This window comes from Lytechinus pictus, chromosome 2 (genome assembly GCF_037042905.1).
Source record: "Lytechinus pictus isolate F3 Inbred chromosome 2, Lp3.0, whole genome shotgun sequence".
Taxonomy (NCBI): Eukaryota; Metazoa; Echinodermata; class Echinoidea; order Temnopleuroida; family Toxopneustidae; genus Lytechinus; species Lytechinus pictus.
In genome coordinates, this window is record NC_087246.1 from 60,410,520 (window position 1) to 60,427,698 (window position 17,179).

The following is a 17,179-nucleotide window of genomic DNA, read 5'->3' on the forward strand; positions in this document are numbered from 1 at the left end:
TTATTTTATTTAATTTATTTAATTTAATTAACTCATTTACTTACTTATTTATCAATTTTATTTATTTTTATTTATTATTATTATTATTTTTTTTTTTTTTTTTTTGGGGGGGGGGATACAGCGATCATGCACGCATTCACAATTACATGCACACACATACCATCTTCCCCCATGATTCACCTCTTTACCACAACAGGTAAATTTTAAAATGTACAACTTTTTTGCAATGATTTTAATTGTCGGGCATTCTGTAACCCCAAAATGTTAACAAGATAATCGACATCAATAAGTGAATGCGGCCTGCCATCAGCCGGAATTTACATGTTTTACGGCGAGCTATTAGCGAACTATCTATTTTGCAGAGTCGAACCCATTCTACGAAATCCAAACTTCCTTTTTTCGGGTCGGGAGAGGGGACTTGCCCTAATGGATGATGACTGGCCCCCTCGTACCCCTGGATTTATAATGACATGATATTACTTGAAAATGCACTCTTTTCTGATAAAATCAACGATATAAATTCTCTATTATCATGATTTTACTGTTATACACTATGCAACATGATCTTGATGGTACCTTACTAAACATATTTTCTTTTCATATTGAGGGAAGTGTAAACTCATCAATTGATCAATAACATTATACTGCATGAAAATGTACCATATTCTAACAAAAGTAGCGAAATAATTTATGTATGTACGTACCACAGTAATTAGACCATGTAGAGTCGATTATAAAAAAAAAATTACACCTGTACTACACCCATCAAATATCATAAATTGCCTCAGCTATAACATATTCAAAATTCCGCAAAAATTAACGCATAATTATAACTGAATATTCAAGTTAGACCCATAATCTATTAAACATTCTTTAAAAAAATAAGATAATGCAGTTGTTAAGGAAAACATATTCCAAATTTTCATAAACGTTTACCATACTCATAAACATAACGGAATATAATTTTCAAATTCTATCGATTGAAAGGCCATAAATTCATGACATGTGTAATGTTCATAACAATGATAAATCCTGATAAATAAAGATTTTAAAACTACTAAGGAATGAATTTGAGTATAATACGAATAAATTGGATTATACAGTATATAAAATGAAATGTACGCAAACGCACGTTTATTCTAAAAATAAACATGCAAATTCGATAAAGTTGAATGTAGTTGTACATCATCCTCCATCATGCATGTAAGAAGTCCAACGCCATCAAAATTTATATGAATTTCGGCCACGCTTATACTTTAACTCAGCTTGACAACATTTCTCTGGGTAAATGACATTATATACTTGATTAAAAATGACAAAACTTTTAAATGACACATTCGCATTATCATATATAAAAAAGCTCCTGTTGAAAACGTGAATTCAAAGAGGTGAACTGATAAATACTAAACTCGAAAGTCAAAAACGGGCCTAAGCTTTCGATCCTAGCAGAATCTTCGTCGGAGGCAAAATGACCAAATACTAAACTCCTCAAAAAAAGTTTGGAAATCTGACTTTGATCGATAATCCCTCCTCGGATTTAATAAATAACAATGTTTAATTAATATCAACGAATGGGACATTTAATTTTCTTTAAAATGATACCCTACATGATATGATTATGGTTCACATGGAGGTGCAGTGCCTTGAAATGTGGGGCAAGTTCAAAATTTAAAAGTTGCAAAATGACACAATATTGAACTTTACTGTTCTTTTATCCGTGGTGATGAGTGAGTTTCTCAGCGGTTTCTTTTGACTTTGATCGGTATTAGTAAATATCAATGTGTAATTAATATTAATGAATAGATCATTTAATTTTCTTTAAAATGATACCCTACATGATATGATTATGGTTCACATGGAGTTGCAATGCATTGAAATGTGGGGCAAGGTAAGAATTCAAAAGTTGCAAAATGACACAATATTGAAAGTCACTGTTCTTTTTTTCAGTGGTGATGAGTGAGTTTCTCAGCGGTTTCTTTTAACATGTTTAATTGTTTTCATGCACCTTAACATCAACATTAACATGGAATCAAACACACCTCTGCACAAGCAAACACATAACAAACAAACATGCATGGGTATTTCAAACCACGACTCAAACCATGTTATCTCACAGAACCATCACTACAGAAGCAGGGGCTTGATTTGAAAGGATTTTCATCTCTATTGACGCAGACAAAAGAATAATGTTCTGTATCATGTGTATTGACCGATCATAACAAGCATGGAATCATTTTAAAGAGAATTAAATGATCTTTTGAATGATGTAAAATATGCATTGTAAAATTGGGAGTTGGGAGAAATTAATGGCCAAACACAGATTTCCAAACTTTTTTTGCTCGTTTTGCAGCTTTTCAATTCAGACCTCATCCAACACTTTTGAATTCTGTTCTTTTCGTGATGGCATGATCATAACAAGCATGGTATCATTTTAAAAAGAATTAAATGATCTTTTGAATGATGTTAAATATGCATTGTGTTAAATTGGGAGTTGGGAGAAATTGATGGCCAAACACAGATTTCCAAACTTTTTTTGAGGGGTTTATATTTTGTGTACTGATGATGAAATTACTATATGTTACAACCACATGTCGTCTTCCTATTTATCTCAACTACTTCCTAGAATGAAAAATGGGCATGCACTAGCGATTTTGATTGATTATTTAGTGATTGATTGCAAACATTTGCATTACAGAGCCTCGATCTACTTGTGATAGGCTATCAGAAGTAAAATGACACGTAACAGATTGAGAATAGTTTAATATTGCCCCCCCCTCCCGTTCATGAAAATATCCATCGGGTAATCATCTGAAATTTGACTAACATTTATGGTGAGTGTTTAATGAAATAGTGTATTGATAACGTATGAGAAAAGAAAATGGGCAATGAATGAATGAATGATAGGCAATACCCTTTTCAAACTTCATATCACATGATTTTTGACAAATTAAATGTTCACAGTTTGATTCTAATCATTCCTAATTCTTTTAGAATATAGATCAAATGACAATAATATTTTGAAACCGAAATTGGTATACATGCATGTTTCCGATTTTTTTCATCATGATACAAACACACAAGCATATATATTCATATAATAATTGGAATAAGCCTATGACAGGAGACATATTGTAGTTATAATTTCGTGTAGTACAGTTCCTCGGTTCCTTTCCAACGTGATCATATTCCCAAGTAAGACTGGACCTTATCCAAGGTTTCCCTAACTTTGGGGAAGTTTTTCTTCTTACACCAATCTTTGAATCGTTCCGTCGCCTTGGGCGCTTGTTCGGGTTTCCTGCAGTAGAGACGTACGTAACGCTCCTGAAATTTCTTCGGAATGATCCAGGAAACCTATTTTGAAAAAAAAAACATATTCCATTAAATGATGAAATTTCTTTAATGATAAATTGGAAATTATAAATACTAGTTTGAGACTTGTTTTAAATCATATTCCTCGAGGGTGCAAAATGGCCGCGTCACAAAAAGCTGTTTCGCAAATCTATTGCAGCCTTATCATTCTGTCTACACCATTAGCACGAGCTGGGGGTGTTTCACAAAGATACGTATGACTGATGGGGTGTTTCAAGAAACTTGCGATCAATAGCAAGTCAATTTTTGGTCCCTAAATCAATCATATGTCTTGCAGTTAATTGCAAATTATTGATTGATTGCTAATTTGTTCCTTGAAGAAGTTTAATCTGATTTGCTACAGCTAACTTTAATCTATCAGTTGTAAAATTGCAACAGAATATTTGCAATTGATCACAAATATTTTCTTGCAACACCCCCTTATAGAGTCGCATTTAAATGCCTAGTTGCGTGCGGCATAAAAGGCATAACCGCATTGGTCAGATCATGGAAAGGAGACGAGCATTGTACTGCTTATTGATCAATAAGATTGCGCGTTGCATTTCTGCGATTTACTTAAATCTTTGTAAAACACGCCCTGGGTTGTATTCAGATTATAATAAATGGTGTCACTGAAAGTCCATCCGTTCTCGAATTTCACGAAATCACCAAGGCAAAAAAAAAATGGGGAGTGAATGCCACCTTGAATTCCCCAAGGTTTCCCAACAGGTGATGATAATTTTTACCTCATCTTCTGCCAGAGCCAAGGCATCATCTGGGCTGTGTTTGGAGTAGAACCATACAGAGTCCATCGGGTTCTTATCTTTCTGTCCGTAGTTGAGCACCACCACCTGGTATAAAGGAAAATGATTGGGTATTCGATTTTTATTTTTTTTTCCATAATTTTTAAAAAGACAGTTTCCACATCGTGCCGAGTATATCTCCCAACTGGCTACATCGTATACAATTTTATCGTTATACACATACGTGTTCAGACCCGATACGCTCATGGAGTCACGGTAAAATAAAAGCAAACTTATACAAGAACTATTTTTCAAAGTGAGGGAACAAGGAAAGGATATGCTCCAGCAATATAGTCCCCTCTCCTCCGTTTAGTTACTTTCTAATATCTAATCTTGATTTTTTTTAATGCGAACTAAAAGTTATTTTCCAGCGGCGTTCCCGACTAAGCTATTTGATTTGATTTGATTTATTTATTTCCGTTTTACAATTGTACATAATATGATGAACATAACATAGCAAGGTCAAAAATACTACCAGACAAAATATAATTTATATAACATATTCATAAATTTAAGGAACATAATTCAGTAAATAAAGATATCTCAAATGACATTTGTATTTAAAGTAAAACGGAGGGACTTGCCGAAAAAAGCAAAGCTTGTACAAGAGGCAAGCCCCTTTCTTAGTTCCATTACAAAATTACAACAAATAAATATTGGGTCTAAATAATAACTTTGTTTAAAAATAAATACAAACAATTTTATACACTTGACAAAAACGTAACTGATGGATTGTGTGAGAGAATATTAAGTTTTACAATATTATAAGAGAGGGGGAGAAGACAGGAGGGAAAGAGGGGTGCAGTACAGTAAGTAGAAAGAAAGAAGAAGGCGGGCAGCAGGAGCAGGTACTTTGGCTAATTGCAATTTTAAGAAGAAAAAATAAAACAAATAATATACATGACTTGTGTACATAATATGGGCGCATGTACACAAAAGTCGAGTATAATTAAATTAGTTCTTCACAGCTTGACCTGTTTGCAGCGAGTATTGCAGAATTAACATTTTTTTCAGTTTGCGTTTAAAAATATTTACGTTGGGGGATTCTTTGAAATCTTGAGGCAGAGAGTTCCAGTAGGCAGGCCCGGAGAAGACAAATGAATTCTTTGCAAATAGAGTTCTTGTTAAAGGAAGATGATAATATTGTCGTTGCCTTGTTGGGTAGCAGTGTACGGATGCATTTTTACGGAACATATTAGAGAAAATGGCGGGGAGGTCGTCCTTGCTTAATTTGAACATAAATTGACTAAGTTCGAAAAGATATATGTCACTTACTTTAAGAATGTTATTTTCAAAAAATAAGATATCAGTATGTGATCTAAAGTGTGTTTGAAAAATTATTCTTAGAGCTTTTTTCTGGAGAAGTAATATTCTATTTAGTTGTGTTTGTATTGCACATCCCCAGGCAATAATTCCATAATTAATATATGGTAGAATAAGGGTGTAATATAATGTTAACAAAGTGCGGGAAGGGAGAAAATGTTTGAGTTTATTGATAATTCCAATGTTTCTGGAAATTGTTTTACATATACTATCGATATGAGGCTTCCAGGATAATTTGTCGTCAATAAGGACACCCAAGAATCTTGTAGTGGAAACATTATTAAGAACGAAATTGTCAAAGAAAATACTGTCAGGTAGAGTATTGATTTTATTACTGAAAAGCATGTAGTTTGTCTTCTGGTGATTAAGCGAAAGTTTGTTGGCCTTGATCCAATCTGTAACATTTGTTAGTTCAAAATTTACGATTCTAATGAGTTGATTAATATCATCGTGGGAAAAGAAAATATTGGAGTCATCAGCAAAAAGTATAAATGAAAGTAAATTTGATGTATTTTTAATATCATTGATGTAAGTAATGAAGAGAAGTGGGCCTAGCAGGCTACCCTGGGGGACACCACACGTAATTGGTAGAGTAGTCGAATTGCTATTATTCACTGATACGAACTGTGTCCTATCAGTGAGGTAACTCCTGAACCACTCCAAGGCCTTCCCTCTAACTCCATAATGACACAGTTTATGAAGGAGAATTTCATGATTTATAGTGTCGAAGGCCTTGGAGAAGTCCAGGAAAATACCGACAGTATGACAACTATTATCGATGGAAGTGGTGACTTTATTAATAAATGACAAAATTGCATGGGAAGTACTATGGTTTTTACGGAATCCAAATTGGAAGTTTGAAAAAATGTTGTGTAATTTGAAAAAATCACTTGTTCTGATATGGACAAGTTTTTCTAAAATTTTAGATAATGAAGTTAGTAAGGATATTGGACGATAGTTGGAAACGAGTTGGCTATCACCTTTTTTGAAAAGTGGGATGACTTTGGAGATTTTCATTTTATTGGGGACCCGTCCAGTGCTAAGAGAGATATTAAAGATATGTACTAATGGATCAACGATGGCTGTAATGATTTTTTTTAGAAGAAAGTTGGGTATACCGTCATACCCCGGGCTTTTCTTATTTTGTAGATTGCTAACAATATTTATGATTTCCATCGAATTAGTAGGATTAAAAAACATGGAATTGGGGTTGGGGTCATCAAGGAAATCAGAAAAGGATTTGTTAGTTCGAGGTATATTTTTAGCCAAGTTGTTGCCAACATTTGAAAAATATGAATTGAACTCTCGTGTGATTATATTAGTGTCGTCTGTAATAGTATTGTTTGATTTTATTTTTGTGATTGTAGAGCTTTTTTTCTTTTTGTTCAGTACATTATTAATAATCTTCCAAGTATTTTTCATATCATTTTTGTAAATGTTTAATTGGGAAGTGTAGTATTCCTTTTTGGCTATACGTAATAAAGTGGTAAGGGTGTTTTTATAACAAGTGTACTTAGAACGAGAGTTTTCGCTTGGTTTAGAAATGTATTTATAATACAGATTATTTTTACGGTTAATAGATCGTAAGATAGATTTAGTAATCCACGGATGTATTGGGATTTTTTTATAATTTGACTTTCGGTTGATGATAAGAGGGACGTTGGAAATGAATATTCGTAATGTTAGTTCTGCAAGCGTTGGAATGACCTTCGGTTGGCATGCTTACCCAGGGAGTGGATTATGTTCATCTATTTGTTTGTGATCAAGCCTTAATTGATAATGATGCATCTGTAATGTTGTTTAGAGTGCGTACATTGTATAGCAAATGAAGATGAATTATGTACTCACTCGAGCTGCAACGTCCTCGGCGGGAAGCCCCATCTCCGCTTTGGAGATCTTTTCAGCGATTTCATCTTGACTCTAATCATGTGAAATAAAGAGTATAATAAAAAAGCAGATGACAAAAAGGGAAAGAATCAAAGGGCTATCCGGAAGAATTAAGGATGATTAAATATTGGATAAAGAACACCCCACCCCGTGGATAACATATATGTCTGTTTACGTTTGTCACTGACAGTGCCCCGTAGTTTATAAGTTGCAGATTACACTCATTTCGAAAATTTAATCTTCAATATCCAATCATCAATTTTTAATCTTCGACTTTGAATCTTGGATCTTTAACATGTTGAATATTAAAACTTTAATCTTGCATAATTTTTTTCCATTCTGCTGTCTCCGATTGCCAAGCATCAGTCCTTGATATATTCATTTATCAATACCGATGGGGACAAAAATCCACTTTTCTAATTTAGAAATCGACAAAGCATTTCTTGATCCTTTACCCTTAGTCTTGCTCCTGGTGGAATGAGGGCCTCACCGACGATCGTGTAGACATCCCTCGCTCGGACCCTCTTCAGTATCTCCTTGGCTACGTGCACATCTAGGTCGACCTCACTCGAGGACAGGACCTGGTCTATCACGCTGTCTGTCATGAATGTGAATGCATGCATGTCCTGTTGTTCCAGGGCCTCACTCATGGTCAGCATGGTCCTGTTTAAAGAACACATAATTTTCAACTTAAGAATTACGAAGAGCTCCCTCTCATTCATATACCATGTTAGGCAGAGCACACTAGAAGACAATATAATACATGTAACTGAAGTGGCTATACTGTGTAAATGTAAGATATTATTACTATAATCATTATTATTATCATCATCATTATCACTATTATTATTTTCATTTTCATTATTATTGTTATTATCATTATTATTATCAATATTATTATTATTATTAGTATTATTATTATTAGTTGTTGTAGTAGTAGTAGTAGTAGTAGTAGTATTCATAAGTGTGTTGTAATGAACAAGGGAACATGTTATGTAAACAAGAATCCTCATTTATCAATGTTAAGAGTCTAATTTAGTATGAATACCACATAAACATTTTTAAATGGTGACATAATAAGATCCTGAAAATGTAATGCATTTACCCATCTTCGTCTTTAGGAGGAAAAATCTTCACATGTTTATCGGCCTTCACCAGGGCTTCCATGATCCTACGGATAGACACAAAATGAAAGAAAATAATATGATGAGAAGAAGAAATTGGGAGACGGAGGGAGTGTGTTTGTGGAAGAGGAGAGGGGTGGGTGGGGAGGAATAAATAGAGAGGGGGTGTGGCGGATAGAGGCATGAAGACAGACAGACGGACATATAGTTTCGTTAATTTCCCGTTTATAAAAATATAACATAGAGTTCAATGTCAGTTCTAATGATACATATAATTAGAAAAATAAATGAATAAAAGGAGAGGTTTGCAGTGGAGAGGTGGGGGCATACATACAGACAGACAAAGCTATATGGAGGAATAAAGAGAGTGGGGGGGGGGAGAGGATAGTGAAAAAATAACGCAATCATGACATTTCAAATTTTGCATTATTTCAGCAACACATCTACACGTCGTCGTGAAAATGCAATGAGTGAAAGTATGATGTCACCTCCCCACTATTTCTTTCTATATAAAAAAGAAACTCATTGAAATTAAATTTACTCATGTTAACATTAGGAAAAAAACAGGATTTGGCTCTCTCAAATTATCATGATTCCTGCAACCTTTTTTTGTAAAAAAAAAAAGGGAAAAAAAGAGGAGAATTTCATACAGATGCCATACTAACAAAATAAGAAAAGGATAAGTTAGGAAGTGGCATCTGGGTATACTCATTGCATATATATAATATTTTTCCAGCGAAAAAAATGCAAAAACTTATGTCCAATTTATTACATTCAAATAATACTACTTACATGTGCTCCATGACACTGGTGACTTTATGTTTTCCAGCTTTCCTTTGTACCATATACTGACCACGGAACATTTCGTACAAGTTGTCCGCTTCCTGCAAGGGTTGAATTTCGATACCAATAATATTTTCTTCAAGAAACCATCGAACACCTCTGTCAAAGGATAGACTCGACCAGTCCCAGACAGGGAGGGGTGGCTCTGATGGGACGCATATCCCCCTTTCTACCACAATTGTGTGTCATTATGTGCATTTGGTGGAGCGGTAAGCCAAATTTCGCATGCATTAGGTGTAGAGATGAACCCCAAAAGGAAATCTCAAATATGATTTAAAAAAAAACTGTAAGTATTATAAGCCCTGAAGGATACAAAGTTGCACCTTTTTTTTTTAGTACAAGTGAACATTTCCAGGAGCAAACAGTGACCAGAGAGAGCATTTTGGATCTTCTCACAAAAAGGTGCTGCCAATTGTTGTCGTCTAAAGTGCAAACTGACTTTTTAAAAAATACAGTGGCTATCTCACTAAGTTATGAAATGGTTACCAACGTTGCGAATTATGAATTCGCAAAATTTTCTGACCAGTGTTACAAACTCTTACGAATGTTTGTTTGAAATATCAAAATCTACTGCGAACTGCTTCAAAACGAAAAAAATATATAAAATTATGTTCGCAAACGTTCGACACATCAGAAATCGTTTCTTTTCCAGGATTCATGTTGTAATTTGGTCGCTATCATGAGCAAAGAGCACTTCATCGATACTGTCTTACAACCGTTTGCAAAGGCTTACGACAGTTTTGCCAACAGTAGCAACTGTTTGCTGAAAAATAGATCCGAAATAAAATTTTGAAATTTAAAAATTTGTTTGCGACCAAAAAATGTTTGCAACAATGAAAACTGTTGACGGCCGGGGTTGACGGGCTTTCTTGCAACCTCTTACGAACCCTGGCCAATTCTCAACTTCGCTACGTTCGTAAGCATCCGGGGCAAGCATTCGCCACTCAGTATACCTTATTCCTGAAACACAACTGGAGTTCCTCTGGAATGGTCACCCGTCCACCTTTGTCGTCCTCGACTTTTCGTTCTGGTACGAGGATCACCCGAGCCAACTTCATGCATCTCCGGTGGTCGAAGTTGTTGGCGATGCCCAGATGGTGACAATCACGAGCCAGGGCGTCCCATCTTCCGATATCGATTCCGTTTCGCTTGTTGACCACGATCTCGAAGAGGAAGCGCTTTCTTGCCTGGAATAATGTAACAAAAACAAATCACAATTTTGAAAAAGTCTGTAGGCCTAATCTACGTTACCTGTATTTAGTAGGATTGTCAGAACGGATCAGTTTGTACACCTCAAGTTCATGATAGAGATGATGCTATTCGGCTATACATGGTACGACTCTTTTCCATCATAGAGATAGAGTTAATAATCATTATATGTCTCCAAGGCGACAATACTACACAAACACACGCACACACCCTCAGCCTCGCACACACACCCATACACACTCACCCACATATCCAACCACACTTATTTTCTTAAAGGGGTAGGCTACTCCAAGTTGAAAATAATATGATACAAAACACCTAAAATGTCATCAAATCGAACAAGCAAGTAAAAAAACTTGCGTCATTTCGATAAAACAGGTCTTTTTCATGAATACCAGGAAACTGATGTCATATCCCCACTTATTCTCTATTTATTTGTTATCATATTATATTTTATTTGTTGCCAGATTTGTATATAATTTTCAGCATTTTGCTATGTGAAGTTTACTATATACATGTATTTTTTCAGCGTGGAGTATCCCTTTAATGATGAAAAATATGTGTATTTTGACACCTACGTCTTTACACCCATCAAGGTTTCCTTCCATAATGTCTTTGATGGTCTGAATGTCATTGTCTCTGATATCATGCTGCTGAAATGTGTCCATCAGATCATTCTCCTCAATTAGATGATCAAACATCATTAAGGTCAGGTCAATATGCTAATGACAGAAAAAAGAAAGAGAGAAAGAAAGGTCATAACAGAGAATGACAGAGAGGGGGTGAAGGGAGGGGGATAGAGAGAAAGAGAAGGAGGGGGTTGAATAGAATCCATACAATTGCATAACATTCTAAATATCATATTAATGACAATAATTATTATAATTTCATGTTAATCATCCTAATTGTTACTATTATTACAATTCATTGGTTTTTTTTAGGGGGGTTATAACCTTTAGTATTTAGATTTATTATTGTCATCTATCAGCATCGTTGCAATGATTATCAATACAGTAACTATCGCGAGAGGCAAAACATAAAAGTGATCATTCAATTTTGTTCACATGGTTCATGCTGTTGGCATTATCATTACTTTTTTGTGTAATCTGTTTCCAGATTTAAGCATTAGAATTAGAAGTTTGAGATTAGAAGATTGTTTACCTTCAGAGGGTCCCCTTTCTTGTTCTTGATTCCGAGTTTGGGAAGTATATCATTCTCGAAGACATGAGAGAAGGGCCCGCGACCTAGAAAAAAAAACGTTGATTCTTATTTCATGGTTGAAAATACGATAAAATGGTCATATTGGTGAAAACGGCCTTGGCAATACACAAACTGTTCACCAGTTTGAAAATGAAATATGTTTTTTGAAATGTTCTTGGTTTTCAATATTCTTTGAATACCGTCTAGTGTCAGTTTTCATGGAGAATAATGTTCACCCAACGTCTGATTCAATCAAGATTCAAAATCATAATTTAATTTTCCGCAGATCTAACAATACCAGAAGCAGGCAAATGAATATGTATGTCAGGTGTCAGCAAATTTTATTACTATGGAAGCTCTAAACTGCTACGTAGTTGTACAGATGATCATCTCGTCATGTCGACATCCTGTAGAAAATGATGTCGAGATGAGCGGATCTCAGATCTCACCATGTCTACATCTTTTAGAAAAGATGTACAGATACAGATATGTTAAAAAGGAGATTAAAGATGACAAGGTCTTAGATCTCGTCATATCTACACTCCACATCATTATAAAGATGTTCAGATGATATGTCTACATCATGTAGAAGAGATGGTCAGATAACGAGATCCGTGAAATATCTCTCAACTAAGTTTTCTACACCATCTATGGATTCGAAGCCTAAAGGTGCAAACCCAGATGTTGATGACAGAATATCATGTCACAATCTTACTATCGAAAGGATCAAGTAACGAGATCATGGATCTCATCACGGTGACATACTCTCGAAGAGATGATCAGATGACGACATTTTGGATCTTATCATGGTGACATAATTTACAACAAATTATCAGATGATGACATCTCGGATCTCATCACTGACATAATATAGAAGAAATCATCAGATGACGAGATCTCGGATCTCATCATGTGGAATGCACATATAAAAAAAATAATATATATTTATATTTTATGTGCAGACATAGTTACCAAGAATGCATATAGCATTTCCATCTATTTATTCATTTATTATTATTTTTTTTTATTATCATTTATTTGGTCTTAAAAAAACAAAAAAAATTGTACAATGTAATTACAAAAATACAATTTAAAATATTGAAAGTGGGATAAAAGAGCACTGACGATATATTATGCGCTGCTCATGGTCATAGGTGCCGCGGCTGGGTATCGAACCCCCGACTTGCAAGTGTCAGCCAGGAGCCTTAGACCACTCGTACACGACACCCTTGATGATGGTTAAATAATGGGATGCAGATCTCCCACCCCCATGTGGCGCCGTCCTGTTAAGTATCACTCTGCTTACCTAAGTCATGGCACAAGCCAGCAATCTGCACGCAGAGAATATCTTTGTCCTTTATCCCGAGTTCAGGTTGACTCTTCTGTAGTAGACGAAGAAACTCGCCGGCAAGATAGCACACTCTGCTCAAAAATCGACAAAGAAATTCTAATTATCATTTTTATTAGTATAAAGTCAGGATGGTTATGATTTTTTATACGAAAGATTTCCTTAAGTAAACTAATTGTCAACCATTTTCCCGACCAAATTCGACATAAATTGTTCAAAATCTCTGGGATCGATTAACTGAGGGGACAAGTGGTTCAAGTGATGCCTGGTGCCGCCACTGTCAAAGTGGAGTATTTTTCAGACATATGGATACACGTTTTCAATATCATTTCTATCCAACTTTAAGATGAAACCATCTTGTAATTTCGTCATGAACTGACATACCCTAATGAGTGGGCTAATCTGGTGTGGGTTGCTCCAGGGAAGACAGAAAAGCTGCACCCAAGCTGTTTGATGTCGCGGAGTCTTTGGAACTGTGGCGTGTCAATGATCTTCAGCAGCAGGCTGCATTTGAATTCCATGGGGCCATGGACAGGATCCTCGAAAATCTGAAACGAGCAAACATATATATCTTACTTGAGATATCGCGATATTGAAATATATCTCCGAATTTCGAAAAGTGCAATTTATTCTTATTTAATTCTACAACGCAATGTAGATTATGTATGAAATACATGCTGCATCACGTATTTCTGAACCCCAGAATGGCATCATAATATCCTTCATGGAAATAAGTAGGTGATCAGTGTGCCTGTATAGGCCTGTACAGTATTCGATATTGAGACATTATGGTCATAATGGACCCTCAATCATGAGTTGTCGAAATCATATCTGTATGAAGGTATACATACTCTACAACGAGACGCTGACAAGCATATTGAAAGCAACATTTTTGACATTTTAATACAAAAATAATTTTGTGATAGATTTTGACATGATATTAAAAAAGTAATATCGATTCCCCCTTTCTCTCCTTTTCTTAATTTCCCTCTCTTTTTCTTGGTCGTGAATTTTTTGGGGGTCCATGACCAAAGCCCCCCCCCCTTCCTCTATACGCCAGTGCTTTGAACACAAATCAAACAGTTCTAAACCCTAGTTCAAATTGAAAAGTGTATTGCTGAATTTAAAAACATATTTAGGGACTATCATACCAGGATCCCGTAACACAAAGGTTAGTAATCAATCGTAAGCTTGATTTGTACATTGTAGGCAATGCAATCAATCGTTTTGAAATGTACTACAATGATTGGTAAGCTTTAGTCAACGTATTATGGTTATCTATGTTTCTAATCTCATCTCTATCAAGAATTGCATCACAAAATGGTTATTCAATTCTATAAAGAATTTGGATTCTTAACATTTTATCTTGTTAAAACATGTCATTTTATATCAAGAAATGAGAGCTATCACAGGTGTGACGACTACTTTACCTCTATGATCTCCGTCTTGTTACTCTTGCGGGTCGATTGCTTGGAATCTTCCATACTTCTTCACTTCACTCTGGATTTCGTAGATCAGAAATCAATCGTAAGAGAATTATACCAGGACATATCCAAAATAAAACAGACGTACTTAATCATTAGGATTTTCCATGTGTATGTTGGGCAATTTAATCAAATTTAGGGCTGATAATAAGTTGTAACGTACAGTTTCGGATATGAACAAAGTAATGATTAAACAGAAAGAAAGTATTAAGTAAAGAGCCCTTGCATGACCAGGATGGGCAAAATGGGGTACATTTAACTTTTAACGGTTCCGTGCAAGAAATAACATGTGGTTAAAGAAAAGTGAATAGCGACATCGAATTTATTCGATATTAGCTGCATTTAAAGAGAGGAATACAAGGGAATGGAATAAAAATAAAATTGATGTCTGGTATTTCATGAAGCTTGTCATTTCATGAACGACTGAAATACATGTATAGCATGCTGGTTTTTCAATCGCAATCTAAAACTAGAGTACACAAAATAACACGTCGTTTTTTTTTCTTATTTAAATTTTCATACACTTTTTATTTCAGATTACAGTTACGAATACTTCCTATTCAATGACAAATTGAAAAAAAACCTTACATTTACGAACTATTGTTCAATTTCAAATAGTGATAGGAAATTGTTTCAACCTGCACAATCATTGTCTTGATTCATAGCATGCATGTTGGTATAAGTTACGCATGAAGTCACATCAACTAAACTGACAATACCTAACGATGTCATTTAATAGACCAGATCGTTTCCCCATAGGTCTAGTTTGTACGATTGAACTTCCCATTCTTCCTTTCGGATAGACAAATTTCAAAGCAAGATAGCTAGCCTGACATGTAGCAGGGTGCACAAATTGCATAGACCAGGTGACTAGAATAAATAGCACATCAATGGACGCTTTATGAAGGTATAAGTTGGATTTCTACTTTGAATGCATTAAGCAGTTGGTATTATAATATACTTGGCAAACTGTTCCAACATGGACGGACGCATTGTTGCTCTCCAGTGGAGCTAATGAAATACACATTTATAAAGAATATATGATTAATCAATTGTTGGCCAAGAACTTCCAAATATTGGAATATGGATATGCTTCCTCGTAATGTAATAAGTAGCGCATCAATCTCTACTTTTAAAAACTTACTCAAGGCCCACCTTCTTATATAATTTATATCATAAAATGATTTCACAAAATTTCATAGCCACAATAATGTCTCACACTCAGTTTATAATAATGTCATATTATGTACAATTTTGTCTCATACCATATCTCAGACAGATTTGTCACTTATGTTGTCATATTATGTTGTCTTATTCTGCTCTCATATCACGTTTTTATTACTTTTAGTTGTTATATAAATCTGTACAAATAATATATGTCCGTTCCTATGATGGCAATTTAGATTGTTTTATCTTTCGATTGTTAAACTTATGTCTTTATCTTGATGCTACTTTATTGTAATTATATCTTATTTGGATTCAAACTTGTACGGACTTTTCAAACCTCTTTTGTATGCCTTGACATATATTTCACTTTAAATGTTTTACAAATACAACTAATACAAATTCAAGACACCAGAGTTGGTGCTTATCTCATTGAATATCCCATTTTCATGATTTGTTTTTAAATACCAGTGAAATTTCCTCCAGCTCAAGAATATTTTCAGTTTCTATATCTTTGTAAGGTCACGCAGGACAGCTTGATGTAACATGCATCATTTTAGTTTTATATAAAAGCGATGTCAAATACAAAAACGTATTCAGAATGGACATGTATATGAATTTGAAAAGAAATAGAGAATTTTATGTACCTCATTCCAATAATATATTTGCCAACATAACAAAAAATAAAACTTATTTCATAACCATTCAGTTATTGAAAGTTAGGTTTATTTTAAAGAAGATAAACATGCAAGCGCACCTGCTATGTTTGTTTGTATTTTACTCTCATGCTTTTTTTGTTGTTGAATGTCCATATATATATTTGTTGATTTATTTTTGTTTTGTAAAGTTTTTGAAATAGGAAATTATTGAAGGATAAAAAACAAACAGTTCTTGAAATTCATATATTATAACAATAACATTGCCAATTTACACTAAAAACGCCATGCCTTTGTCTTCCTAATACATTTAGGCCAATTATTGAATTTGGCATTATGATGGCTGTACGAGATATTATTTTTTAATGAAAAAAAATTGATAAAACAAAATAATTAGAAGTAATTCTTCTTTACCTTAAAAACGCCCAAATAAAGTACGTTGAGATCTCCTCCCCTAAACTGAATTGAAATCGCTGTAAAGCGTTTTGGCAAGAAAACCTTGGGTCAATGTTGATCGCCTTGTCTCTTCTCTCGTTATGATTCCAAAATAAAAACTATCAATTTCTGTTTCATATAAACTAAAAATATCTCTTTTACTCTAAAAGGATGATATGAGGAAATAATAATCGTGATTATGATATTTATTTGCTTTTAATTAAAACGTGGAATTGTCCTGATGTATTTGCTTTAGCAAAAATTTCAAAGATGATTTATCTTTTAATACATATATCACATATCATGATGACTATGAGCAGATACGGCTACTTAATCACGAAATCATGCAATTAAA

General features: G+C 34.4%; 1 protein-coding gene across 1 annotated transcript; it reads right to left on the reverse strand.

Moving 5' to 3' along the window:
• Positions 1-223: 223 nt before the first annotated feature.
• Positions 224-17,002, reverse strand: LOC129269385 (deoxynucleoside triphosphate triphosphohydrolase SAMHD1-like). Its single transcript, XM_064095292.1, has 13 exons — positions 16,804-17,002; positions 14,516-14,585; positions 13,470-13,633; positions 13,044-13,159; positions 11,699-11,781; positions 11,116-11,259; positions 10,282-10,515; positions 9,278-9,369; positions 8,467-8,532; positions 7,817-8,024; positions 7,323-7,394; positions 4,095-4,199; positions 224-3,351 (listed from the first exon to the last, which is right to left on the reverse strand). The coding sequence occupies exons 2-13, from the start codon at positions 14,567-14,569 to the stop codon at positions 3,181-3,183; spliced, it is 1,509 nt and encodes a 502-aa protein (XP_063951362.1). The 5' UTR covers positions 14,570-14,585; positions 16,804-17,002; the 3' UTR covers positions 224-3,180.
• Positions 17,003-17,179: the final 177 nt, after the last annotated feature.

Bases quoted from the DNA above. Each gene is read 5' to 3' on its own strand.
- LOC129269385 (XM_064095292.1), bottom strand. From the start codon at position 14,569: ATGGAAGATTCCAAGCAATCGACCCGCAAGAGTAACAAGACGGAGATC. The intron at 13,634-14,515 runs GTAAAGTAGTCG...TGCTCGTTTCAG, and splicing joins ACAAGACGGAGATCATAGAG to ATTTTCGAGGATCCTGTCCA. The intron at 9,370-10,281 runs GTATACTGAGTG...CAACCCTTGCAG, and splicing joins AGTTGTGTTTCAGGAATAAG to GAAGCGGACAACTTGTACGA.